Raw genomic sequence first — 27731 nt, 5'->3', positions numbered from 1 at the left:
GCGCACACCCAGGCGGCGCCTGCGGAATCCTGCAGGGACAGGGAGGGATCCAGCAAGAGGAAGTGGGTCCCGTTGTAGTTCTTGGGATTAAATGACCACTGTCCTGAAAGAGCTTGGATGAGGGGCAGGTGAGTGCGGGGAGCATCACGGGGCTGAGTGAAGCGGGGGAGGGGCTCTGGTGGCCGCGAGGAGCTTTCGGGTCAGTGATGGAGGCGGTCAGTAGATGAAATACGGGGGCTGGTGGCGTTTTAATGGTGGCTTCTCGGAGGCTTGATAGAGTGTGTGGGATCTTTAATGGTGGATCCGCGGAGACTTGGGGTGGGAGTGAAGCGGTCTGTGACGGTGGATTCCCAGGCAGAGAGATGGGGCTTGTGAGCTCTTTGATGTTGCATCCGTGGGCGGATTCCTGGAGTCTGCGGGGTGCAGCTGGGGAGAATAGCCGTGGGGCCTGGGTAATGAGGGATCTGAGGGCTGAGGGATGCTAGATCCTCATTGATTTCCTCCCATATGCTTACTGGTTTGTTTCTATTTCTGATTTTTTATTGTGAATAGAAATAATAAATAATCATAATGGAAACAGAAAAGAGTTTTATTTGAGCCAAACTGAGAACTGTAGCCCAGGCGACAGCTTCTCAGAAGGCTCTGAGGAACAGCTAGGTTGAATCATGGTTTTCAGCATAGTCTGATACCTTAGTAGAACAAAGAGCATACGTCAAACCTGACACGGGTGTATTCCTTCAAGGCTTCAAAGGAGACAGATCTAGTAGGTACAGGGCGAGACAGCAGGACCCTGGTGTCTGGGAAGGGAGCCTTACCTTCCAGGGAGTGTTAACGCTGGATGCTATAGAAAAGGAGTTAATTATTCTTATCTTTGAAACAGACATTCTTTATCTTAAAGGTTAAAGCAGACATGCTGTGTGTGTTTGACAGGCAGTTTTAGTTTGTACAAAATTCAGGTTGGAACATGTATAAGCCAAAATGACTTCCCCATATCTCAATATATGAATTTTTTTTTATCATCATGGTACATTTTACCAGATATTTAAAAAATATATTGCCGTGAGATTGCATATACATTTCAGTTTACCTTAGTTTCATCCGTTCTGTATCATTTGTCATTCGTAATATTTATGTATAATTTTTCTCTCTCTTTTTTATTATCAGGCAACTCCAGATCTATTTTATTGGCCATTTGAAGTACCGATTGTGTTTGTACTGTCTACTCTTTTTATCCTTTTCTGTTTAGATAATTTATCTTTTTTCTCCATTTGATGTAAATTGTCATCCTTACCCTTACCTTCCCAGTCTTTTACTGGCTATGTTTAACCGTATAAAGTTTCTTTTAAATACATCTTTATCTTTATCTTTGAAATGTATCATTTCAGTTTGATGTTCCACTTTGATCCTGAGTTATTTGTGTTTCTTCATTCCCACATTATTAAGACGTGTTTTTAATTGCTTGTTTTAATATTATTGAATTGTCATGAACTGTAGCCTGCAAAGTCTCAACTTTGAAAATTTTATCAAGATTCTTTGAAGACAAGTTACACAAGGTGCATTGAACTTTGTTCAATGGATATAAGAGAAAGTGTAGTCTCAATTTGTATGGTGCAAACTTCTCTTTATGTATATTAAATATAATCCAGGTGATTTCCAGGTCTTTCTCTTTCCTATTTTTGGTCTACATCATATTCTAAAAGAGATGAAATAATCATCTCTAACTAATACTTCACTCTAGTTCTGTGTGCTTTTTTGCTAACTTTATTTGTGTGTGTTTGGGGAGACGCATACATACACCTCATGGTTAATGTATTTTGTATCATCTTTTTCTCGTACTGAATGCTATTATTAAAGGACCTCTCTTTTCAACAAAAAGAAATTTCAGCCTTGAATTTCTCTTTGATATTTGTATTGTCATTCCTGCCTTCAGTTTCATTTCATTTGGGTGATTTATCTTTGCCCAGAGCTTTATTTTATATTTATATTTGTATTGTTTAGGTTAACTACTTGTAATGGAAACATTTTGGTTTTTTCAAATCTAACCTATAACCCAGTCTTTGTTTGTTTGTCAATAGGATATTTTACCTTTTCAGTTCAGTGTGATAATGATTTACCTGATTTTGTACTTTCCATTTTAATGTTTACTGTTAATTTTGACTCATTATTTTCTGCTTTTTCCTCTTCATACTTTTATTGAATTGATGAAATTTCTGTTCATTGTTTCCATCTACACCCAGATAACTTTTGTTTTTTCCTGAGATAATTAGAAATGTTTTGTCAGAGGATAGTATTATTAATTTTCTGTTTAATGGCCTCCTTATCATATCATCATTGTCCTTTTTAATAATTAAAAATCTCTTGAAAAAATTTTTGCTGAAGAGTATTTTTCTATTTGAGATTTCTCACCTGATTCATTTTACACTTATTTTTGTGGGATACTTTTGTGAGTATTTTCCTCAGATGATGAAGGAGATATTCTGAACTGCTTTTATTTCTGAAAATGTCTGTCTATCGCCCTAACAGAGAAGTGGTCTTTCAGATGATACTTCTGGCATCGATCATTTCGCTTTCATTACTCCAAATGAAGCATCTTGATTTTCTTAATTCTTTTTCTGCAAATAATCTGTTCTTTCACACATGCTTTAGATTTAGAAGTGTTTTAGATTTTAAAATTTATCTTTAAAATTCAAGAATATTCCTAGATTCATTCATTGATTAAGTCCCATCCTGTGTGTGTGTGTCTGTGTGTCAGTTTGCAGAAAAGGTTGATGGTATGTATAGGCCTAATGAGTGGTGTGGATAGTGGGCGGTGTGCTTGGCTGATTTCTCAGGGCCCACTGCAGGTGCAGTGTGTCTGGAATTGAAGTCTTGGGATCCTTGAAGGAGATGCTTAGTGGTAGTGTGGGCAAAGAATGTCACCTGCCATGTCAGTAAACAAAGGATATTGTGGCCATCAAGCCATCAGCCACTGCAGCTGCCCCTGACAGTGCACCTCAAGGGGATTCAGGATGGAAAAAACCAGGATACTGGCCCTAGGTAGTTAAGGTGCACATCAAAGGAATGATTTCAATGAGTCCAGACTCTTGCGTCGTCCCATCCATAGAAAAGTGCTAAATTCATTAACTTGAGATGTCTGGATTTTCTTTAATCAACAGTAATCTTTTGATGTTCTGACTACTTGGTTTTGTTTATTTATTTGTTTGTTTGTTTGTTGCAAAAAGTCCTATATATCCTGGCTCCTTTCTTACCTCTTTGGAAAGTCCCTCAGAACTCTCTGAGAGGCTGAATACTGGGCTTAAGTCCTCAGCGGCTCCCCTGAATAAAAAATAATTCCCACCTTTTAGGTTGTGCCTTTTTTCTCCCCAGTGGAGACAGTGGTGATAAAGGTGTGGAGGCCAGCTATTGGTACGTGTGGTATTGTATTATAATAAGAAGCATATATTTTGGTTTTCATCCACCATTCCCAATGCATAGCTCCTGACATGACACCCTTGTAATTTCCTAAGTGATCAGGGCCATAGGGTTTGTTCCTGGCTCCTGAAATAGCTCCCGAGGGATAAAGGTGAAATGGATGCTCTTTGTTATAAATAATAAGTTCCTTTCAACCCCACCTGAGTTTATGTTGATGAAGTGACATTTGGAAAGCCTCTAGAGAATCACTGGGTGGGGGCTGGTTGCCAGGAGAACCAAGCAAGTTATTAAGAGTTTTGGAACTTGAAACCCACCCCCTGGCTGGAGGTTGAATCAGTCACCAATGGCCAATCATTTAATAAATCATCTGTACATACTGAAGCCTCCACAAAACCCCAAAAGGATGGAGTTTAGAGAGCTCCTGGATTGAACACGGGGAGATTCGGGGAGAGTGGTGCACCTCTCGTGGCATATCTCGCCATATACGTCTCTTCAATCCGGTTGTTTCTGAGCTATATTCTTTTATAATAAGTGGGTAATCTAAAAAGTAAAATCTTTTCTTGAGCTCTGTGAGCTGCTCTAACAAATTCACGGAACCCTAGGAGGGGGTCCTGGGAACCTCTGATTTATGGTCCAAAGCACAAGTAACAACCTCAACTTCATTGGCACCTGAATTTGGGGTGGGCACAGTCTTGTAGGACTGAGCCCTTAACCTGTGGGATCTAATGCTAACTCCCAAGTAGGTGGTGTCAGGATTGAGTTAAACTGTAGGACACCCAGCTGGTTTTGTAGAGTTGCTTGATGTGGGGACCCCTGCCCCCAACACACACACACACACACACACACACACACAGGCCAGAAGTATTGAGAATAGAGGAAGAACACACAGGAGGAGTGGAGCCAGGACTGCGAGATAGAGGTGTTGGAGGCTCTGGGATCAGGGACTGCAGAATGAGTGACTGGGGCCCCTGGGCAGCAGGACACGGAAACCAGTGGTTCCGAGGTATGAGTAATGGGCCCTGGGGTGAGGTCAGTGTACAACCATCAGCAGCTGAAGCAGGCAGACTGAGGAGCGGGGGCGAGGAATTAGGTGCCAGAGCAGGTGATGACTTGAGGGACCCGTGAAGTCAGATGAAGTAAGAAACAGTAACTGTGTTCTAGGTGGGTTACTGATTTTGTAATAGTGACAGTAGCCACTATTTAATGAGTGCTTATGTGCCACTCATGGGCCGGATGGTGATCAAGTACTATAAAATTGGTTTATTTCTCTTCAAAGTATAAAAAGGAGGAAACTGAGACTGAAGTAAGTCCCTCAGACTGTCACAGCTGGAAGGTGGAAGAGCTGGGGTTCAGATGTTCCTTGATTCGGTTCCACACCTTTTGTCTCCCCTGTACCACCCTGTTCCACACTGTTCGATGCACTCTTGGGAGGACAGCCGAGAGGCTGTCACCGAGTGGCACGCTCCCTGCCAGGATCCCCCGGTGTTTCTGCAGAGCCCTGAGGGCAGACCACTTAGTTGAGCCTTTGGGATCTTTTTGTCAGACTCCAGCCAACCTTGGCGAATAATCACTGGCAGCCTTTGGGTGTTCACTCAACTCCTGGGAAGACTGGCGTTCTAAGATAACACAGAGGTGAGGCCCAGGATGAACATGCCAGCCGAGTAGAGCTTGTCCCAAAGACCCCTTACCCAGCTCAAATCCTGCCTCTCCAGGGATGTGACAGCTCCTGTGAGCGGGGAGGGGGAGTCCCAGATGCAGGAGATTTCTCGGAGCTGGACTTGCTAAAACAAAGCATGATCTTTTGCAATGTGAAAAGTACTTGGCCGATGTCATATACTCCAAGGCTTTTCCCTGTAGTGGGAAAGGATTTATTTTTTTAAGTTTTTATTATAGAAACTTTCAAACTTACACAAAATTAGAGAAAATACTGTAATGAAGCCCCAGATGCCCTCATCACCCAGTCTCAGTAATAATCAACCATTTGCCACTATCGTTTCACCTGCTCTTCCCGCCTGTTTTGTTTTAGCGAGGATATTTTAAAGCAAATCTTGGATACCGTGTCAAGTCACCCACAAAACTTCAGCATGCAAATCCAACTGATGGGGGCAATTTTTTCCCCCGCATAACCAGCAGGCCATTACCCACCCAACGAAAGTTACATAGCTCCCTCATATCATCTGAGACTCAATCTGTAGTCACAGATTATTGTGGATGAAGAAAGTCACCTGCCGTGTCAGTAAACAAAGGATGTTGAGACCATCAAGCCATCAGCCACTGCGGCCACCCCTGACAGTGCACCCCGAGGGGACTCAGGATGGAAAAAACCAGCATAGTGGCCCTAGACAGGGAAGGTGCATGTTGAAGGAATGATTTCAGTGAGCCCTGACTCTTGCATCTTCCCATCTGTAGAAAAGTGCTAATAAGTTCATTCACTTGAGATGTAGATTTTCTTTAATCAACTGTAATCTTTGATGTTTTAACTACCTGTTTATTGTTTTTGTTTTGTTTCATTTTGCAAAAACTCCTGTATATCCGGGCTCCTCCTTTCTCTCTTTGGAACAGTTCCGCAGAGCTGTCTATCTGAGGGGCTGTATCCTGGGCTTAAGTCCTCAGCAGCTCCCCTGAATAAAAAGTAATTCTCAGCTTTTAGATTGTGCATATTATTCAGTCAATATTATCAAAAAATGACTTTTTAAACATTTTTTCTATGAAAATTTCAAAAATACAAATGTACAAAAAGTAGTGTAAACGTTCCCCGTTTACCCATCGATTTCCACAATTACCAAGTCACAGTCATTTGTCATCTGTCCCTTCTTCCAACACTTTGCCTTTTCTGTTGGATTATTTTGAAGCAAATCTCAAACATTTTGTCATTTTACCCATAAGTATTTCAATATATCCAATTATTTTAATAAAAATAGCCACAGGGCTATTATCACACCTTAAAAAATTATAATACATTTTAAAATATCATTTTGTGTTGATTGAATTGGTAGGTAGATTTAGAGACTCGATCAGATTCAGGTTTCTTTTTTGTTTTTTTAGGGAGCAAGTCTACTTCCCAGGTGATATTGTGTACATCAGGAGGCACGTAATGTCTGGTTATCTGTTTTTGTGATGTGAGCAGCCGCTGATGATTGTTTAGATCCACTTTTCATTAGGGGTGCAAAATGGACATTTTTCCCATTCCTTCACTTGTAGCCAGAATAATTTATATAAATAGCGTTTGATTACCCTCAAGTCCAGCAATGCAAGAAAGTTAGTAGAGATGCTTGACTCTTGCATTTTTTTTTGTTTTGTTTTTACAAGTTTGATGGCTTGATTCACTAATACTTTCCAGAGGTTCTAGAGAAGTTCTCTCATGATCTGGATGGCAGGTGCACAAGTCTGAAAAATAGGGAAAAGTGCTGAATACCTAATATCCACGTGCTTTATATAAGTTATACCACACAGAAGAAAATCAATGAAGTAGTAACCCAAAATTTGTTTATATTAGAAAAGTGTATTTAATAGAAATACCTCTAATATAAAAGTTAGAAGCAAAAGTAAATTTTAAAAGTCCATCATAAAAAAATATTGGGGAGGACAAGTCTAGGGTAAAAGGGACACAGGGGCCAATGCATGAGCCTTGATTGGAAACTGTTTCCAAGAAAACAGCAAGAAAAGGTGTTTCTGGGGTAATTGGGAATTTCAAATATGCACTGAATATTAAAATGATACAGAATTGCTAATTTTCTCAGGTGTGATATTGATCTTTTAGGAGACTTATGTGATATATTTAGGAATGAAATGTCATGACAGCTGCAACTTTCAAAAGGTTCAGCAAAAAAAAGATATAAATGTATACATATACTCAGATATTCATATATGTATGAATTTACATGTAACTTTATGTGTATCTAGAAAGATTAACCAGGAGTGGCAAAATACTAATTGTTGAAACCGGATGTAAAGTATATGTGTGTTTCTTGTACAAACAATTCAACCCTCCTTTATGTTAGGAAATTCATTAAAAAAAAAAATCAGAAAACAATGGCTTCAGTCAGTAAGTGACTCAGCTCAGGTCTTAAGGTTTGTTTATTGACTAGAACCAAGTTCATTTGCTATATTGTAGCTAAGACAGAGTTTCCACTGACAGGTCCCTTTTAAGAACTGTAAGCAAAGATCAGTGGAAAAGCTAGAAGTCTCCCTTTCTGGTCTTTGTGGATATTCTCGCTCCTTGTGATGGGCTAGTCACAGAAGCTCGGAACAAAAATCGTTATATTCTTTAAAAACAGTTCCTTTGTCTTTGACCGGCAAATAAGAACATAAGCATTCAAATTACCTATAATTTTACCATCACCCAAATATTATATCTGCTAACATATTAGTATATTTCCTTCCTGGTAGTTCTGTGTGCGGGAATGCATTCTTGTTGCGTGTGTGTGCACGCGTAGGTACACACATACTGTTTAGAGAAGATGGAATTATACCGTTTAATACATCTTATTCTTGGCACTTTAACGTATTTTTCTACAGTGGTTTAATTTTTTTAACAGTGGTTTCATTTTACAAACTATATCTTTTGGATATCCTATAAAGTATTTAAGCTGTCTACAATTATTAGGTATCAAGATGTTTCTAGCCTTTTTTTTTTTTTTTTTTGGTGTTAGCTATGCTCTGGTAAAACTCCTGCATTTAAATCTTTGTGTAACACAGGATGATTTTTTATGATGTAGTTCTAGAAATAAGTTTTTGGGTCAGGTGCATGGACACTAAATGATGTATGTGTCTATGTGTGATACTGAACTCCATTCTCTTATCTGTCCCTCTGTCAACCTGTTTTCTCAGATCTCTGCGCTTTTCCCAGAAGAACCAGAAATGACCAAGTCCCTGGTGAGTTCTTATTTGTTCATGTGTTTACTTGTTGCTTTCTTTATTTTCTAGTGGATTTTAGGAGGCATCTATTAACCCATACAGTGAGGTGGACAAGTATAAATAAATAAAAACTAAGATCAGAGAAAGTAAAGACTCTCAACTCCAAGTCAAGCTTGGATTATAGATACATGTGAGTTGTCCGGTTTCACACAGTTATGAACTTTGAACTGTAAAATTGTCTCTGATCGTCCTGAAAGACACAACAGTAAAGGGAATGAAACACATGGTTTATGTTGTTGAAAAGTAATGCATTTCACCTATTGTAAAGACTTCCTGCTTCTTGGTATTTGAGAAAAGTTTTGATAGATCTTCAGATGAAGGGAAACAGAGCAGTGACTTCAGCCAACCTGTTAGAAGTGCACTAGCAGGTTCTCTCCTGCTGACTTATAAACCAGTGCTTCTCACACTTGCTCATGACTTCAGATTCTAATTTAGTGGGGCTGGGACTCCCATGGGATGTTAGTGCTGCTGGTCCAAGGACCACCTCGTGAAGCAATGTTTTGCGTTTTATTATGAATGAGTGTTGAATTTTGTGAGATGCTTTTTCTGCATCTGTTGAGATGGTCAGGTGATTTTATTTCTTCAGCCTATTGCTATGGAAAATTACATTGATTGATTTCCAAATATTGAACCAGCCTTGCAATCTTTGAATAAATTCCACTTGGTCATAACGTATACTTCTTTTTATATATCTGTATTTGCTAATATTTTGTTAAGGATTTTTGTATCATATTTTGGGGGGATATAGACCTGTTTTTTTTTCCTTTGTTATTGCTATGTATGGATGAAAGTCTCAAACCCACACCTGGCTTTTTTCCTTTTCCACACCACTCCAGTAGAGTGTGAAGGGGCACATTTGTTCAGCCAGGCAAGAGTGGGAATCTAAGCTACTCCCTGCCTTTTTTCTGATGGGTATGTGATCAGGCCTAAAGTTTTTGTTTGTTGGTTTTTTAATCAGTTATGTTTGGCTGGAGTACGTTTTGTCTAATAAAAGTTTCCTGTCTTTCTAGGTTGCCCCTTTCCTGGGCTTTTAGCTAAAGAGAGCAGACTTATTTTTGTTTTTCACATGTGCCCTTGTTGGTGTTTCTGGGTTGTGGGATTTTTCTAGTACCTGGTCAGGGCAGTATGAGTCAGCTGACTTCAGGGAACGCGTGCTGTATAGTTCCTTGGCTCCTGAAGTCCCTAGACAGTTCGCCTTTTTTTCTTTAAACTTTCAGAGTCTTCCTCGGTTTGTTTTATGGAGAGTGTCTATGGTTTCTAGATGTACCTAGTGGATGAACAGGGACGAGTGCCTCTACCCCATCTTTCCAGGAGTCAAAGTCAGTTCACTGATTTTTTTTTTTTTAAAAAGGAGTTATTTATATATTAAGCATACTTTTCTTATTTTTTTCAATTATATTTACCTCTTTGTTCTTTGCATCTTAACCTTTAAAAGTAAAGATTTAATTTTGGGTATCATGAAACTTATACCTGTATTTACTGAGTCAAAAAGTTTTTTGAGGCTTCCTAGAAGAAACAGCTGTCATCTGCTCTCTTACCCCTCGAATTCCAGCTTCTCTGAACTCAGTTGAACTAATTCATTTAGTATTTGCTTTCCTATGTCTTAATAACATGTTTATATTTGTACCTCTTGGTTTTCAGTTTTAGGTGGTATCTACTGACTTAGCACAATGGAAAATAAGGTTTTAACTCTTTTAGACACTTAAGCCTTCAACACTCACATGCACATTTCTTAGGTCCCCTCCTACTTAAATAGGTATATTATAATTTGGGGTAAATCAATAGGCTGTATTTATTATTATGGTTATTTTAATTATCTCTCAGTTAAACCATTTATTTTACCTTTTATGCACGATTGTTGTGTCTTACCTGGAATTAATTATTGTTTGGTTTAATCATTTGTTTCATTTTTCGTATTTGGATCACTAATTGAACTCCATTTTCTTCCCAGGTATATATATGTCTTCTCAATGTGTTAAAATACACTAGCTAATAGCAGTCACAGTAATCACAAACGTTAACATCGTGCTTACTGTATGCTAGGCACTGCTAACACGCTCTATGAACTGATTTAATCACACCCCTTTGACGTATCTATAATTATCCTCATTTTACAGGGGAGGAAACAGATCCACAGAGAGGTTAACTAACTTGCCCTAGATCACACTGCTAGTCAGTGGTGAAGCCAAGAGTAAAACCCAGGCAACTGGGCTCCAGAATATAGGCTATTTGTTTGAGCTGTTGAAAGAAACTTCCCTTGGTGTTTTTGACCTGCTCGAAGTTGCTGTCTGTTGGATACTCATCCACTGACTGGGGGGTCTCCTCTTAGCATGGTACTAGGAATTCCTTTCGCGTCCCTTGAGTGTTGGATCTCTTTTCTGGCTCTTTCTTGACTTATGCTTTCATTTTTAGAGAATATTATCCAGTAGCTCTCTAGAAAGTGTGTGTGGAAAGTAAATTTTTTGAGACCTTGCATGTCTGGAAATATTTTTATTTTACCCTTAATAATTTCACAGCTAATTCTAGATTGTAAATCATTTTTACTTAGAATTTTTAAGCTATTGTTTTTTACCTTTACCACCCCACTTTCTCTTATTGGATGTGGTAAGCAGAATAAAGGCCCCCACAGGTGTCCACATCCTGATCCCTGAAACCTGTGAACGTTACCCCACGTGGCAGAAGAGACTTTACAGATGTGATTAAGTTAAGGATTTTGAGGTGGGGAGGAGATTGTCCTGGGTTATCTAGGTTGGGTTGGGGGGCAGTGTAATCACAAGGGTTCTGATAAGTGAAAGAGGAAGGCAGGAGGGTCAGAGTCAGGGAGAGATCTAAAGATGCTACTCTGGTGGCTTTGAAGATACAGGAAGGGGCTATGAGCCTCTAGAAGTTAGATAAGGCAAGGAAATGAGTTCTCCCTTATAGCCTGCTGACCCGATAAGACCCGTTTTCAACTTCTGGCCTTCAGAACTGTAAGATAATAAATTGTGTTATTTTAAGTGTGTTGTAACTTACTGCAGTAGCAATAGGAAACCATTACAGGTTTTGGAACCTGGAAGTGGAATGATGCTGTAATAAATACCCTGAAATGGGGAAGTGGCTGTGGAATTTGGTAATGGACAGAAACTGAAAATTTTGAAGAGTGTAATAGCAAGAGGCAAGGTTTCCTTGAACAGACTGGTAAATTGAAATAGGGATGTTAACTCTGAGAGAGGAATCAGAAGGAAGTGAGGAGCACGGTAGAAAAAAAACTTGTTTTGTTTTAGAAAATAACTAAGTTATTATTATCAGACTATTGATAGAAATAGGAGTGTTATTCCTTTAACAACAACAAAAAAGAAATAGGAATGTTAAAGATGCTGCTGGTGAAGACTCAGAAGGAAATGAGGAACATGTTATTGGAAGCTGGAGGAAAGGACATCTCTGTTACACAGTGGCGGACAGTTTAGTGGAATTTTGTCCTGTACTTTTGTGGAAAGTAGATTTGTTAGTGATGCACCTGGATTTCCCTCTGAGGAGATTTTCAAGGGAAAGTTTGGAGATGTAGCCTGGTTTCTGCTTCCTGCTTATAGTAAAATGTGAATGTTAAGAGAAAGAGATCGAAGGAAGAACTGTTGAGCAAAAAAGAATTAGACCTGATGATTTGGCAAATTTGGGGGCTAGCAAGATGCCAAAAGACACTGAAGTTAGTTTCACTATCAGGAAAGTATGCTGTTGAGAGAAAGCCAAGGGTGCGGATAGATGCTTTATATATTTTTCTAGGTTTTTAGGTAATTAACAGGAGGAATAGGGTGGAATGCACTTAACTCATTTTATTTTTTTTTCTTGAACTGGAAGTCTCAGTCTTTGCTGTTAACTTGATTATTTGGTTTATTTACATTTAATGTAATTACTGCTATACTTGAATTTGTATATCCAGTTTTATTCATTTCATATTTCATTTATATTTGAACCATCTGTTGATTTTTCTGTTCCTTTCTTGACCTTTCTTTCAGTCAAAATTAAAATTTTTACTTTGTTAACTTGTTTGTTATATATTCTTTTGTTTCCCTAGGTGTTAGAATATTCATCTTTGACTTGTTATTATTTCACCCCCTTCTCAATAGCTGTTACAGCACCTTAATTCCACTTACTGCTTCTCATTTTTGCATTATTACTTTCATGCATTTAATTCTACATAAATTTTAAAGTTCACAGGATACTACTGTTACAGTTTTTGTATAGTCAATATTTACAGTTTTGTAAAGTGGGATTTGAGAAGCTTCTTGAATCTTTGAGTTGATATCATTCACCATTACCTTTTCAAATATTGCTTATGCCTCTTTATCTTCTCGGACAACAATATGTTACTCCTTTTCACTGCCTTACATGTGACACGTCACATGCTCTTGTGTTTATTTTCATTAAAAAACCTGTCAATATCTTGTAGTAACCTGTACTGAAAAAGAATATGAAAACAAATATATGTATATATATGTATGGCTGAACTATTGTGCTGTACACCAGAAACTGACACAACATTGTAAACTGACTGTACTTCAACTAAAAAAAAAAAACCCTCTGTGGGTCCGTTTGGATGTTTTCCATTTGCTTGTCTTCCATTTCAGTCATTCCATATTCCGCTATTTAAAATTTGTCAGTTCCTAATTTTGGATACTGAATTTTGATTTGATTTTTTTATTGTAAGTCCCATTTCCCTAATGAAATTCTCCATCTTTTCATCTAACTCTAATCCTCTGTAGAACTGTTTCTATTGATTTTTTTTTTCCCCTCTGGTTCGGATGTGTGGCCCTGTCTTTGGGCAGGCGTAGGATTTCTTTTACTGTATCAAACCGTGTTTAAAGCATTGTAGAGGATCAAGGTTATGGTCTCCTTTCTCAGAGGAATAGTTTCTCCCTCTGTTGGCAGGCAGAGTGGAGGGTGAATACCTTTATCCGGTCAGGCACAGTTGAATCGAGGCTGAGTAGAAGCCCTAGTAAGAGTCTGCCTCTGGGTCACTCTGGCCACCCAGGATTTTCAGCTAAGAGCCCGGGTTGTCCACTGTGGACCCTCCTCCTTGCAAATGCCAACTCTGTTGCCTTACCACACTACTAAAATTTTGCTTCACTTTTCAGAGGCTGTCTACTTAAGTTCTTAGTCTTCTGTTCATACAGCCTGAGAATTTGGCAGATGTCCGGGGTGGGGGTGGGGGGGGGCTGGCCATGTGTTTGAGCTCCCCTGGTTTCTCTGTCACCCAGCCGTAGCCTTCTGCTGGTCCAAAGCTGGATTCTTACCGTTTGCCCACACCCAGAATTGATAAATACTCCCAGTAAAAAAGTGGCTACATACATCAGATTAAATCTTCAATGTTCTCTTGAGAGTCTTAGCCCCTAACAGCTTTCCAGCGCTTTCAAACAGATGGTTTCAGAATTTCATTTGGCATTTATAGTTTTTCTGGAAAGAAGCACTGGACTGCCACAAGCTATTATGTGCCATCTGGAAATAACAATGCCTCAAGAGGGTCCTCTTCACATATCATATAGTTTGCCCATTTAAAGTGTACATGCAATGGTTTTTAGTATATTTACAGAGTTGTTCAACCTTTACCATAGTTTTAGAACATTTTCTTTCCCTGCCCCATCCAAACTCATACCTTTTAGCTGTCACCTGCCAAATCCTCCCATTGCCCCTAGCCCTGGGCAACCAGTAATCTTTCTGTCTCAGTGGGTTTGCCTGTTCTGGACATCTCATATAAATGGAATCTTACAGTATGTGGTCTTTTGTGATTGGTTTCTTTCACTCAGCGTAATATTTTCAGGATTCATCCACATTGTAGCATACATCGTACTTCATTCCTTTCTGTGGCTGAGTAATATTCTCTTGTATGAATATACCACATTTTACTGAATAATATTCTCTTAATACCACGTTTTAAAATTCATCATTAGTTGACATACATTGGCTAAAGATACTGAGAACCTCTCTTGTGCTTTTTGGCCATTTGTGTATCTTCTTTGGAGAAATGTATATTCAATTTATTGGCCCATTTTTAATTGGATTGTTTATCTTTTTATTGAGTTACAAGAGTTCTTTATATATTCTAGATACAAGTCCTTTATCCAATATGTAATTGCAAACATTTTCTCTGAGCCTTTGGGGTTGTCTTTTCCCTTTCTTGATAGTATCATTTTAAGCAAAGTTTTTAATTTTGATGAAATCTGATTTATCTGTTTTTTTCTTTGGTTGCTTGTGCTTTTGATTTTATATCTAATAAATCATTGCTACATCCAGCATCATAAAGATTTACCCTTTAGCTAAAGTGTAAGTCCTTTTGAACATTTAGGCCTTTTGATCCATTTTGAGTTTGTTTTTGTTTTTGTTTTTTTTGTATGGCATGAGGTAAGCATCCAACTTCATTTTTTTGCATGTGGATGTCCACTTGTCTCAGCACTATTTGTTGAAAAGACTATTTCTCCCCTTTTAAGTTGTTCTGAGACCTGTGTTGAATCATCAGTTTACTATAAATATGACGGTTTATTTCTGGATTCTTGGTTACATTCCATTGACCATTTTTCGAAAAAGGAGCCTATTTTATTCATCTTTTTTAAAGAAAGAATGAACTTACTCAGTAGATTGCTGAGTTCAGTAAAATGAAAGTCTGAATATACTTTCTTTTTTGAGGAAAGTGTTAATGAAATATGGCACATATTCAAAAAGAAACACACACATCAAATGTGTGCAGCTTGATAAATTTTCACAGCTTATTCTTTTGTAACCAGTACACAAATAAAGACTAAACCAAAACCCAGATTGGTATCAGAACCACAGAAAGAATGGCATGATATTTTTAATATTTATTTTTCCCTTGAAAATAATAATGTAAAATTTAGGTATTTATTGGGAACTTTATAGGTTGTATCTCATTAAAAAATTATTAAAAATAAGTTCCTAAATGTCTTGTTCTTGTCCCGCAATCCTGACTCCTTACCCTGAAGAGGCATGTGTTTTTCCAGGGATCGGTGTCTTTCAAGGATGTCACTGTAGACTTCAGCAGGGAGGAGTGGCAGCAACTGGACCTCGCTCAGAAAAGCCTATACACGGATGTAATGCTGGAAAACTATTTCAACTTGATCTCAGTGGGTAAGCACAGCTCTGCTGGGCAAGGCTGTATCTCATTGAGTGTATTTTCTTTCTCAGTGGGATCTCTGACACCTGTGGGATTTCTGAGGCATGTGGGACTTCTAAAGACGGCAGGACATCTGAAGTATGTAATACTTCTGTCCTGATTTTGTCCTGTATTCTTAACAATTTCTTCTGGGTATTATGAGTGTACTTCCGTTTCCCTATGAACTTTTCTGAAAAGTAAATGGAGTGCTTTATTGTATGACGTCTGAAGTCAAGTCTTCTGTCACTTCCTCCTGCTAGGGTGTCAAGTTCCCAAACCGGAAGTCATGTTCACCTTGGAGTTGGGAGAAGAGCCTTGTATGTTGGACGATGGAATCTCCAGCCAGAGCTGTCTAGGTGAGTAGGAAACCAAAGCATAGGAGACAGTGGAACTGAACTGAAGTTGTGCCGGCAGAGGCTGGCAGCTTTGAAGTGCTATTAACATGATGTTTCTCTAATATCCTGAACTTTCGGAACCACATGGATAGAGTTGATATTGGCCCCTTGGAAATCTAAACGTCATCCCCACTGCAGGCTGCTTCCAATATCGGTGTATTTGCTTGACTTCTTTAAAAAAAAATTTTTTTAATTGAAGTATAGTCAGTTTACAATGTTGTGTCAGTTTCTGGTGGACGGCGTGCTTGCCTTTTGAGGAGGGATGTGCTACAGCTACTCGTGATTTTTGCTTGTTTTCCCTTTTTTTTTTTTTTTTTTTTACCTTTTTTATTCTTTTTACCTCCACCAAGGTCTTAAATCCTTTTCTTACTCATTCAGATACTCATAGATTTGCTTTTGCAGGGGTGGAGTAAATGGGGTTGTTTGTTTGTTTATTGAATTTATTTTTTGAATGGTGGTGATGCAGGAAAACCAGATGTGGCGTGTGAGGAGGGCCGTGTGCCAGGTCTTGGTGGAGCCCCTGGGACGTGCCCTGCCAGGTGTGGGTCCTTGGCTTCGCACAGGAAAGAATTAAAATGCAAGTCATAGTGGATTAAAAGTAGATTTACTTAGAGAGGTGTACACTCTATATGCAGAGTGCAGGCTGTCTCAGAAGGCAAGAGGAAGGCCAGGAAGTGCAGGGTTGGGTGTTTCATTTGAAGTAAAAGTAGATACACATGCCATAGACAGAGTGCGGGCTGTCTCAGAAGGCAAGAAAGAGAGCGGCCTTGGTTTGCTTTTTTAAAAAAAAATTACTGTGGGTCACACTACTGCCTGTTTCTTTTCATTTTCTCTCTTTTTCTTTAATGCTTCAGAATTGTCTTCTAGAGATGGCCTTAATTTACCATCTCACATGCCTCTCTTACTGTTGACTTTGAGAGTACCATTACTTACCTTTGGGGGCAGCTTTTTGTTGTATGTGACATTAGTAATTATGCTTTCAGACATTTTCTTCTGTCGACTGATATAAATGCACAACTTTCAGTCTCTGCTTCAGATGAGTTGGCCCTTTCTTCTGTTACATGCTTCCAATTAGGTGCATGTAACTGCCCCCTAGCTGAGCATAAAGAATTGAATTATAGACATTTACCCTTTGTAATGCTAAAGCTCATTCAGGATGCCTGATGCTACAAGAGTTTTCTATACATAAATAAATCGGTGTTTCGGGCACACTGGCTAATAGGGGAAAGAGAAAGCTGGGAGATTAGCGAGGATTTATAGATGAAGGAAATAAGAATCTAGACTTAGAAATACTTCTTTTCAGCCACATAGTTTGTCCCTTTGTTCTTCTGACACCTTATTATATAGTTTTGGTTTGAATCTCATCTTCCCCAGTTACTAAATATTTGGTTTGGGCAAATTACTTAACTCTTCTGTGGCTCAGTTTCCTCATCTGTGAAATAAGGACAGTAATAATGCCAACAGCAAAGCATTGTGATGATGTTTAAATGAGGTGACATTTAATGCCTGGCACGTCTAAATGCTAGTGTTTATCATATAGTTAAATGTAATATAAGTGCTCATTTTATTATTGCATATTATTATGTATAAAGAGATTATAGCACATATAGTTATTCATGTTATGTATTTACCTATATTTATTATTCTATTTATATAGAACCTCTCCCATTTCTCTGTGTTTTACCTTAAATCCACTTTGTGTATTGTCCCTCCTACATTCTGTTAACTGTTCTTTGTGTGTTTTATCTTTTCTTTTTTAGATCAGAGTGTTGGTTTCAAAACATCACAACAGGGGATGTCGGAAGAAGTTTCCGTCCATTCTGAGAGAATGAATCTTTTCACAAGAGATGACCCATACTCCGTTCTAGAAGAATTGTGGCCGGATGGTGAACAGACAGGGAAATGTGAGGAAAACCAGAACAAACAGTTAAGTCATGTCACCTCCATCGACAAAGACACACTAGCTAATGAGGACTATGAATATAATGACAGTGGGAAAATATTTCATGTAAACACATACCTTGTTCCTTCAAGAAAAGGACTCCATAATTATGACTCATTCCGAAGGAGTTTGAAGCCTATTGTAAGCTTATGTAGTTATAATAGAAACAGTGCAACAGAAAATTTTGATAAAATTATTCGATATGGTAATATTTTCCCTCATATGAATTCTCATGCAGAGACAAATGCCTGTGAATATAACCAGTATAAGAAACTGCTGAGTCAAATGCAAGTTCTCATTCAACATCAAAAAATTTATGCTGGGGAGAACCTCTGTTTATTTTCTGATTTCATAAAGCTTTTTTCCCATAAATCACACCTTTTTGCACATCAAAGGATTTATGCTGAAGAGAAACATCATGAGTGCAGCAACTGTGAGACAGTCTTCTCTCAGAAGCCCCAACTTGCTGGGTCCCAGAAGGTTTATACAGGAGCGAAACCCTTTATATGCACTGAATATGGGAAGGACTTTTCCCTCCATTCAAACCATGAGGAAACTCATACCGAAGAGACTGACTGTATATGCAGTGCGCATGGGAAGGCCTTTGTCCAGAAGTCAGATCTGTTCAGACATCAGAGAATGCGTCCCGGAGAGAAAAAAACCTATGAATACGGTGAATGTGGGAAAAATGTGTCTCAGAATTCAAACCCCAATGGACATAAAAAAGTTCGTCCTGGAGAGAAGCACTTTGAATGTACTGAATGTGGAAAAGCTTTCACTAGGAAGTCGACACTCAGTATGCATCAGAAAATCCACACGGGAGAAAAACCCTACGTATGTACTGAATGTGGGAAAGCCTTTATCCGAAAGTCCCATTTTATTACACATGAGAGGATTCATACTGGAGAGAAACCTTACGAATGCGGTGACTGTGGGAAATCCTTTATAAAGAAGTCACAACTCCATGTGCATCAGCGAATTCACACAGGAGAGAATCCCTTTATATGTTCGGAATGTGGGAAGGTCTTCACCCACAAGACCAATCTCATTATACACCAGAAAATTCATACTGGTGAGAGACCTTATAGATGTACTGAATGTGGGAAGGCCTTTACTGACAGGTCAAATCTCATTAAACACCAAAAAATTCATACTGGAGAGAAACCCTATAAATGCAGCGACTGTGGAAAGTCATTCACCTGGAAGTCCCGGCTCAGGATACATCAGAAATGTCACACTGGAGAGAGACATTACGAATGCAGTGAATGTGGGAAGGCGTTTATTCAGAAGTCAACACTGAGTATGCACGAGAGAATTCATAGAGGAGAAAAGCCCTATGTTTGCACTGAATGTGGGAAAGCCTTCTTCCACAAGTCGCATTTTATTACACATGAGAGGATTCACACTGGAGAGAAACCTTATGAATGCAGTGACTGTGGGAAGTCCTTCACTAAGAAATCGCAGCTCCATGTCCATCAGCAGATTCACACGGGGGAGAAACCCTACAGATGTGCTGAATGTGGAAAGGCTTTCACTGACAGATCAAATCTCTTTACACACCAGAAAATTCATACTGGCGAGAAGCCCTATAAGTGTGGTGATTGTGGGAAGGCCTTCACCCGGAAGTCAGGCCTCCACATCCATCAGCAGTCTCACACTGGAGAAAGGCGCTATGAGTGCAGTGATTGCGGGAAAGCCTTTGCGAGGAAGTCGACGCTAATTATGCATCAGAGAATTCACACAGGAGAGAAACCTTACATTTGTACTGAATGTGGGAAGTCCTTCATCCAGAAGTCGCACTTAAATCGGCATCGGAGGATTCACACTGGAGAGAAGCCCTATGAATGCAGTGACTGTGGGAAGGCCTTTATTAAGAAGTCACAACTCCATGAACATCATCGAATTCACACAGGAGAGAAACCATACGTGTGTGCTGAATGTGGAAAGGCCTTCACCATCAGGTCCAATCTTATTAAACACCAAAAAATTCATGCGAAACAGAAATCCCATAAATGCAGTGACTTTAGGAAAGCCTTCAGCTGGAAGCCACAACTCGGTATACATCAGAAACCTGACGCTGGGGAAGTAGGATGCCTAATGCCACAGTCATGGCGTGGGGATACAAAGTTGTGAGAAGCTATAGCTTGACTGAGAAGCAAGAGGTAACAAAAGTCAACTTTGTCTGGTCAGAAGTATGAGTACGTGGCTGATGCCCAGCTCTGCATGTAGGGGGAGACAAAAGTACTTAAGCAGTGTATTGTGGCCATGCTTGGTTACTCGACAGACACGGGGATTGTCAGGGCTCCTGCAAATAATAGTACACGTGCAAGGATTTGACTTGGCAGTTTTTCCTATTTCACATTTTGGATAAGCAGCTTTATAAAATCAAGGGTGTTGAATTTTTCATGCCGTGGGTAGCAAAAATATTCAATGTTTTGACCAAAATACTTTCTTAATGAATAGACTTCTGAGAAAAATCTTCATTGTCCAAGTGCCCTAAGGACACTGAGATCAAGGCAACAGTGCAGACAGTTCAGGTCTACAGTGAAGAGAAGCTAGATGTTTTTGTGAAAATTGACATTAAAGGTATGAAGAAAGGACTCTACTTTTTTTTCTTTTCTTTGGGAAGTCATTATTATGTATTGTTTATAATGCCTATTATTGTGGGCTATTTGGATTAATAAAGTTTAAATTTACAATTTGGCTTTGAGATTGGCAAATTAGACCTGAGTATTCACAGGTAACCAGCCGTTAGGTCACCATTATATCTCCTTGTTTACTCATCCCCCTGCCATGGCAGCAGGTCGCTCACGCCCAGGAAATATAAAGTGCTCCCAGCCTGTTTCCCAAAAGTGATCAGTGATGGGTAGGCAGCCGCCCCATAGGGTGCTTGTCACACTAGAACTGGCCCTGAGATCACGGGGCTTGGCCACGGGTTAGAGTTAGCGCTCTGGGTTCTCAGCCTCTTCTGCAGACACCTGTATGTTTTACTGAGTTCTGTTTGAAAAAGAGCCAAATTAAGAAAGTGGGTTTTAAAACCTAGACTTCTTCCCTTTCAATTTTGTTAATACATTCTCTACGTTATTTGTTATGTTCTTAGTTTACTATGAGACAGTTGCCTTGCATTTCTTAGCAAGCGTGAAATGAGCTTGTTTTCTTAAAAGATACAACACGGCTGCGCATTTGGGTGAGCACTCCTGTCTCCTCTCAGGCTCCGTCAGTGAATCTGAATCAGTTGTGTTTTCAAATCGTCTATATTCTTAGACTTTTTTCTTTTATTCTGTCAGATACTGAAAGAAAGACATTCTAATCTTCCAGAATAATTGTGAATTTGTCTCTTTTTTCGAGCTGCCAATTTTTGTTTCTATATTTTAAGGCCTTATTTTTACATACTTTCAAATTTAAAAGTGCTCTACTCTTCCTGGTTAATTGAAACTTAATCATTAGGAAATGTCCCCTTTTTATCTCTAGTGATGCTTTTTGTCTCAAAATTTACTATGTAAGTTATTAATACAGTATACATACGTCACTTATTAAAGGTTAATGTAAATTAGTACTCACACTACTTTCTGTATCAGGTAAATAGTTAGAACATTATTCCCTTCTTGACATACGATGGTATTGGTGTCATGTGCTTTAATTCCATATGTAGTTGACATGCTCAATCATTGCTGTTTCAGAGTCAGCGTTCATTTAAGTTAATCCACATATTTACCTTTTTCATTACTTTTTTCCCCCTTCTTGTCCTTTAAGTTTCCTTCTAGAATCTTTTTTTTTTTTTCCCCTAACTGAAGAACACCCTTTAGTGTTTCTTTTAGTGTATGTTTCCAGGTGACAAATTCTGTTTTTGTTTGTTGGAAAATGTCTTTATTTTGTTTTCATCTTTTAAAGATATTTTTCCTGAGTATAGAAGTGTCAACTGGCAGTTATTTTCTATTAGTATTTTGAAATATTTTGTTATGATTTGTCGTTCATCGTTTTGTGGAAAAGTTAGCTTCCAATCTAATTGCCTTTGAAGGTAATTTGCTTTTTAAAATTCTTTTCTCTCCTTTACAATTTATGTCTTATCTTAGGCTGTCAGCAGTGGGACAGTGAGATGCTTAGATACGATGTTCTATGTATTTATCCTATTTGGAGTTTGCAGTGTTTTTTACAATCTGTACCTTAATGGATTTTTTTGTTTGGTTGGTTTTTTTTTTGTTTGTTTGTTTGTTTTTTTTTGCACATTTGGGGAAATTTCTAGCTATTATTTATTCAAGTGATGCATCTATTTCATTATCTTCCTCTTTTTCTCCTAGTGATGACCTGACTGTCCAGATCCTGTTATCCTTTTGCTCTGGTTGTTGTTTCTCTTGGGTTTTGATGATGTCTTGTCTCCTCATGTACCTGGTGATTGTAAATCAACTGCCTAGACACTGTATGTTAAAAATTGCAGATGTAATTAGACGGTCTGGATGATACCATCTTTTAGAGAGGATTTGCCTTTGCTTCTAACACGTGCAGGCTAGGAGCACAAGCAATCCCTGATTGCCTTCCTCCAATCACATATTGAGTTTATTCAAAACTGGGCTTCAGTCCCTGCGAGGGCTTGTCTATTTTTTTTTTCCCACTCTTATTCCTAGGGGATACCCCATTGACTTACAAATTTGGGAGATCTATCAGGCCTCTCCTCCTTAGAAGGAACTTAATTCTACTGTTTGTCCCTTTAGTCCCACAAATTTGTAAAACAAACAAACAAACAAAAACAAGCACTGTCTTAAGCCTCTCTTGACCAGTATTTGCTTTAAGAATTAGCAAACACTTTTTAATCAAGAGTTCCAAATTCCAGAGGTTACATCTTATCTCTAAACTTATTCCTGCAGTTTCTCACTTTGGTAGCTCTCCAGTGCTGCCACAAAATTAAGTGTATTTCATACTTTCTTCCACCGTTTTCAGTTCTCGGAGTGCTGGTACAGGCCACCTGCTCTGCCATTAGCAGAAGTTTTCAATTCACTGAGCTAGCTATTCCTTTTTAAGGAATGCAGAGTCTGGAAGTACATTTTTTAAACTACCAAAACTTTCCAAGCTAACCTAAAAATGAAAGTGCTCTGATTTGCAGTATTACTTTACTCTTACTTTTTGTTCCTGAAAGCTAAGGCATCCACTCTTCTGTTAAAGGCTTTATAGACTTTGATACACACAAGAAATTTACTTCTGCTGGTGTCAAGTTGTATTATGGTAGCTGCCAAACTTTAACAAAAGGAGGAGACTGTCTAAGAGCCTCGCAGATGTCTTTAATAGTATTTTTTTTCCCCTTTGGATAATTAATAGAAAATTAAGTTAATGAAAATTGGTGTTAAGATTCCAGGGATTAGAAAATAACATAATTCTCAAGCTTTTTGTTCTCAGGTACATTAATAAAATACATTTCTACTTTACGAAGACAAAAAAAAAAAAAAAGAGCTACTTTACCTTTTGTAAATACACTATTAATCTCTAGGGGAAAGTAAGATTTTTTTTTTTGTTGACTTCCAGTTATCTCAAGAGGCACTTGGGAATTGGTTGAGGAATGGATGATGGGAAATTATCAGTGGAAAATGAGAGCTAAATCTTAAATAGGCGAACTTCAAGGTCAGTATGGATTGACTGGGGGCAATGTGGGATACGGACTTGACTAGGAAAGTAGTATGAGTTAGCCATGTCTTTTTATGCCAGTACTATGATATAGTTCATTTGTATTTATAGCAAAACTATTTTAAGACAGTTATACAATATACATTTTTTAAATGCACTTTATTTAATTTTTCATGAAGGAATCTCATTCTGTGAATTCAGTAAATGTAAGAAAACTTTTACTCAAGCCAGTATTTAATTATGCATCAGGTAATTCATAGCAGACAGGACTTCTTTTGTCTGATTAAATATGGGTAGCACGCAGTCACAAATAAATACTTCATTACGAAACTCATTTTGGAGAGAAAAACCTATAAAAGCAGTGACTGAAAGACACTATACCTGGAAGTTATCAGAAAATTTCTGCTAGAGCAAGATGAATATATTAAATATGGGAATAGCTTCATTCAGAAATGTTTTCAGTATTCAGTATTTATACGCGAGTAAAACTGTATATTTCTTGAAAGTGAAAAAGTCTTCTCACCAAAATCAGAACCAATTATAAGTTACTCCTACTACAGAAGAGCCCTATGATTATTGTATATTTTATGTCAAAAAGTCTTTGTCCATGAGTTACAGCTTACTGGGTATTAGGTAAATAATTGAGAAGAATAAATCTTCAAAGAACACATCATTTTCTTCAAATGCCATAAAATTCATACCAGGAGGAAACTATATTTGATACAGTGGAAGAAGCCTTTCTAGAAGCAAATTACACATGAAATATGATTCATTTTGTTTACTGGTTTAATTTCACACCCATGTCTCTAGAACCTATGGGGACAAATACACTAGACCAATGATCACCTTTCTTTTAATTAAAAAATATATATATTTAAACACCCGTGCACACACATAAAACTTTGATAAACATGACTTTTATATTTTAATCTCTTGAATTTTATACTTTCTCCATTCAGCAACTCCAGCCATCAACAGTCAACAGATAAGCAGTGTTGATGAACTTCTTGTAATTTTTTCTTTTTACTCACAATTGTGTAAAGACACATTCATATGTTACCATGTGCACATATATATGAGTGTGTTTCCATTGTCTTAAACTGGGATTATATCATATACACAGTTTTGCATCTTTTGCTCTCAACAGTACTATCAACCAACTGAAGTGTCCATGGTATGGACATGCCATAATTTGTTCCAGCACTTTACCACTGTTTATTCACATTTTTGTCACTAGGAAAAGTGATCTGATAACCATCTTCAAGAGGTGACATAGCATAGGGGTTAGTGGACAGGCATAACCATACCCTTACCTACTGGAGCTTTTTTTTCCTTTTTTTCTTCCCTGTAACATACTTCTTAGGAGTGAGACTGTTGGACTGAACAGTGTTTTCTCATTTTAATAGAAGTTGCTGAATTTCTCTGGAATAGGACTAGCATTTTGTATTTCTAACACTAGTATAAAATGTGCCCTTCCCCTCTGTTAAACATAGCTGTTACTTTTTAACTTAGCAGAGTTTTATGATTTCAAAGTGGTAACTAGTTTTATTTTAATTTGCATATTAATACGCCTCTTTAAATGTTTCTTAGCTACTTTCTTTGCTAATATGCAAGTTGCCTTTATAAACCATTTATTCATACATTTTTGTTTTTGGATTGTCTTGTCAATTTGTGACAGCTTTTTATATATTAAAGGTAGTAATTCCTTTAAAAAAAAAAAACCCTATTGCTTGTCCCTTGACCTTGAATATATTTTCCCATTCCCATTTTATTTTTTACATGTTTAAATACGCCCATCTATTCTTTTGCAGTTTCTGAATTTCTAGTCTTAGTTAAGCTTCAAGTATTATAAGATTTTTAAGTGTTTGTGCGTTTTTTGGTATATCTTGTGTATCTTTTGGGAAAGTGATTAATTTTTTTCTTGACTATGGATGGACAGTTGTAGGCACTGTTGGTTTGCTGAGCAATTCCAGGGCTCCTCTCTCACTACTTCATTAGCATCTTCTGAAGCTGATAGCGGCCAAGGGAACTGACTCAGGCCAGGAGAAGCCAAACACTGGTAGTTCTGGGGAAACCTTTGCTTTCTTAAGAAAAGGGACAGACTTAGCTGCTGCCATCAATTTACCCTTCCTGCCTTGTACGTGATGCTCAGGGCAGTCGTAACCTTTTCTCAACCACAGGGGAAAGGGCCAAAGACTCGGAGACGTGTCTTGACGTGTATTTAATCAACACTAGCAGCAAATTGTCTTCAGACTTTTGCTACGTGATAAAAATAGATATGTTTTTTATAAACTGTTGCGGGAAAGTGTAGTGTGAGAGGCTGATCACATCCCAGTGAAGGTCCTTGGCTTTGTGCAGGAAAGAATTCAAGAGTGAGCTGAAGTAGACTGAAAGGTTTATTCAGGGAGATACACACTCCATAGACAGAATGTGGGCCATCGCAGGAGGCAAGAGAGGCAGCCTGGAGGTGCGGGGTGGTTAGTTTTTGTGGGCTTGGTAATTCCATATGCTAATGAGTGGGAGGATTATTCCAGTTATTTGGGGGGAAGGGCAGGGATTTCCCAGAATTGGGCCACTATCCACTTTTTGGCCTTTTATGACCAGCCTCGGAACTGTGATGGCACCTGTAGGTTTGCCATTTAGCATGCATGTTACAATGCGTGTATAAGGAGGCTCAAGGTCTACTGGAAGTCAAATCTTCCAACCTCGTGGGCTTAGTTGGTTCCAAGCAATTTATGTCCTGTCCTCAATTGCTGTGTCATTGTTTTAATGGTAATGCCTTGCTGTCCTCTTGTCTCAAAACCATTCTATTTTAGGTTTCTCTTGCACCTGAAAATATGCCTAAATTTATTCAGGCATCAAAATGTATAAAGTAATCCATCTTTTTCTCTATTAAAATAAATAGAAAAGATATTTTAATACCTCAGTAAACTAGGTACCCCACAGAGACCTAAGTAAAGTAGAGAGATCACAAAGTTATACAAGATGTGTAATGGGTAAAAACAACCACAGATAATGGGTCAATCAATAGGACCAGGACAGAATACTACCTAGAGCAAATTATTTCCTAGTAAGACATAATTGATCAAAATTGAGGAAAAAACTGAAAAAAGTCAATAACCATAAAATTAATTGTAAATATCATTACAGAGCAATCATGTAAAATATACCAGGACTATAGGAAGCTACTTCTTAGGTGGGACACATAAACACTGAACTATAAAGGAAAAATTATAAATCTGACTTTTTGAAATTAAAAACTTATCCTTTGAAAGGCAGCGTTAAGAAAATGAAATAACAAGACATTGAATGGGAGAGAATATTTGCAATAGATATCTGACAAAAGATTTATATTCTGAAAATATAAATAAATTTACAACTCAAGTGTAAAAGGGCAGATAATCCAATAAAAAATGGCAGCAAATTCAAACAGATTATTCATGAAAGAAGATATGAAATAGCCAATAAGGACAGAAAGGGTTTTCAGCATTAGCCATCAGGGAAATACAAATGAAAATCAAAATGAAACACCTCTATATATTCATTAAAAAGACTAAAATTAATACTTCAATTAAAAATGGGGAAAAGACTAATAAGCATTAAAAAAGATTAAAATTAAAATGATTGACATCATCATGTCTTGGAAGATTTGGAGCAACTGGAACTCATACATAACAAGTGGGAATATAAAATGACACACTGTAAAGTAGTTTGGCAAATTCTTAAACAGTTAAATATAAAACTACCATACAACCCAGCCATCCTATTCCTGTATTTAACCTAGAAGAAATAAAACTTATGTCAGTACAAAGGCTTGTACATGAATACATAGCAGCTTTATTCATAATAGCCTCAAAATGAAAATAACCCACATGTCCATCATCACGTGAATGGATAATCAAAATGTAATATATTTATAAATGAATACTATAATACTATTTGGCAATAAGAGGGACTATACTAATATGTGTAACAACATAAATAAATTAGAAAGTCATTTTGAGTAAAAGAAACCAGACAAGAAAGAATATTACATACTGCATGATTGTATTTATGTGACATTCCAGAAATGCAAAGTATTAAATAGTGAAGTGACAAAAAACAGATCAGTGGTTGCCTGGGACTAAGGGCAAAGGGAGGGATGGCCAGCAAAAGGATACAAGGCATCTTTGGAGGATGACAAAAATGTTCTGTATTTTTATTGTGTTGGTGTACACAACTGTCAAAATGCATTGAATTGAACACAATGGATGCAGTTTATTGTATGTAAATTATATCAATAAAGTTGATTTTAAAAAATAACATGAAAAGA

The 27731-nt window shown here is 37.9% G+C and overlaps 1 protein-coding gene across 3 annotated transcripts; it reads left to right on the top strand.

Annotated features, from left to right (window-relative positions):
• Window positions 1-27731, top strand: ZNF484 (zinc finger protein 484). Of its 3 annotated transcripts, XM_014567956.2 has the most exons (5): window positions 1-128; window positions 8242-8286; window positions 15318-15444; window positions 15730-15825; window positions 17625-27731. In XM_014567956.2, the coding sequence occupies exons 2-5, from the start codon at window positions 8272-8274 to the stop codon at window positions 19937-19939; spliced, it is 2553 nt and encodes an 850-aa protein (XP_014423442.2). In that variant the 5' UTR covers window positions 1-128; window positions 8242-8271; the 3' UTR covers window positions 19940-27731. The 3 variants fall into 3 exon arrangements, with proteins under 3 accessions (XP_014423442.2, XP_032333292.1, XP_032333293.1); XM_032477401.1 differs by lacking the exon at window positions 8242-8286 and having other exon boundaries at window positions 14-128; XM_032477402.1 differs by lacking the exons at window positions 1-128; window positions 8242-8286; window positions 15318-15444 and adding an exon at window positions 15461-15568.

The sequence above is a fragment of the Camelus ferus genome, chromosome 4, assembly GCF_009834535.1.
Source record: "Camelus ferus isolate YT-003-E chromosome 4, BCGSAC_Cfer_1.0, whole genome shotgun sequence".
Lineage (NCBI taxonomy): Eukaryota > Metazoa > Chordata > Mammalia > Artiodactyla > Camelidae > Camelus > Camelus ferus.
Note: the sequence above shows the minus strand (reverse complement) of the source record. Positions and strands in the feature narration are given on the sequence as shown.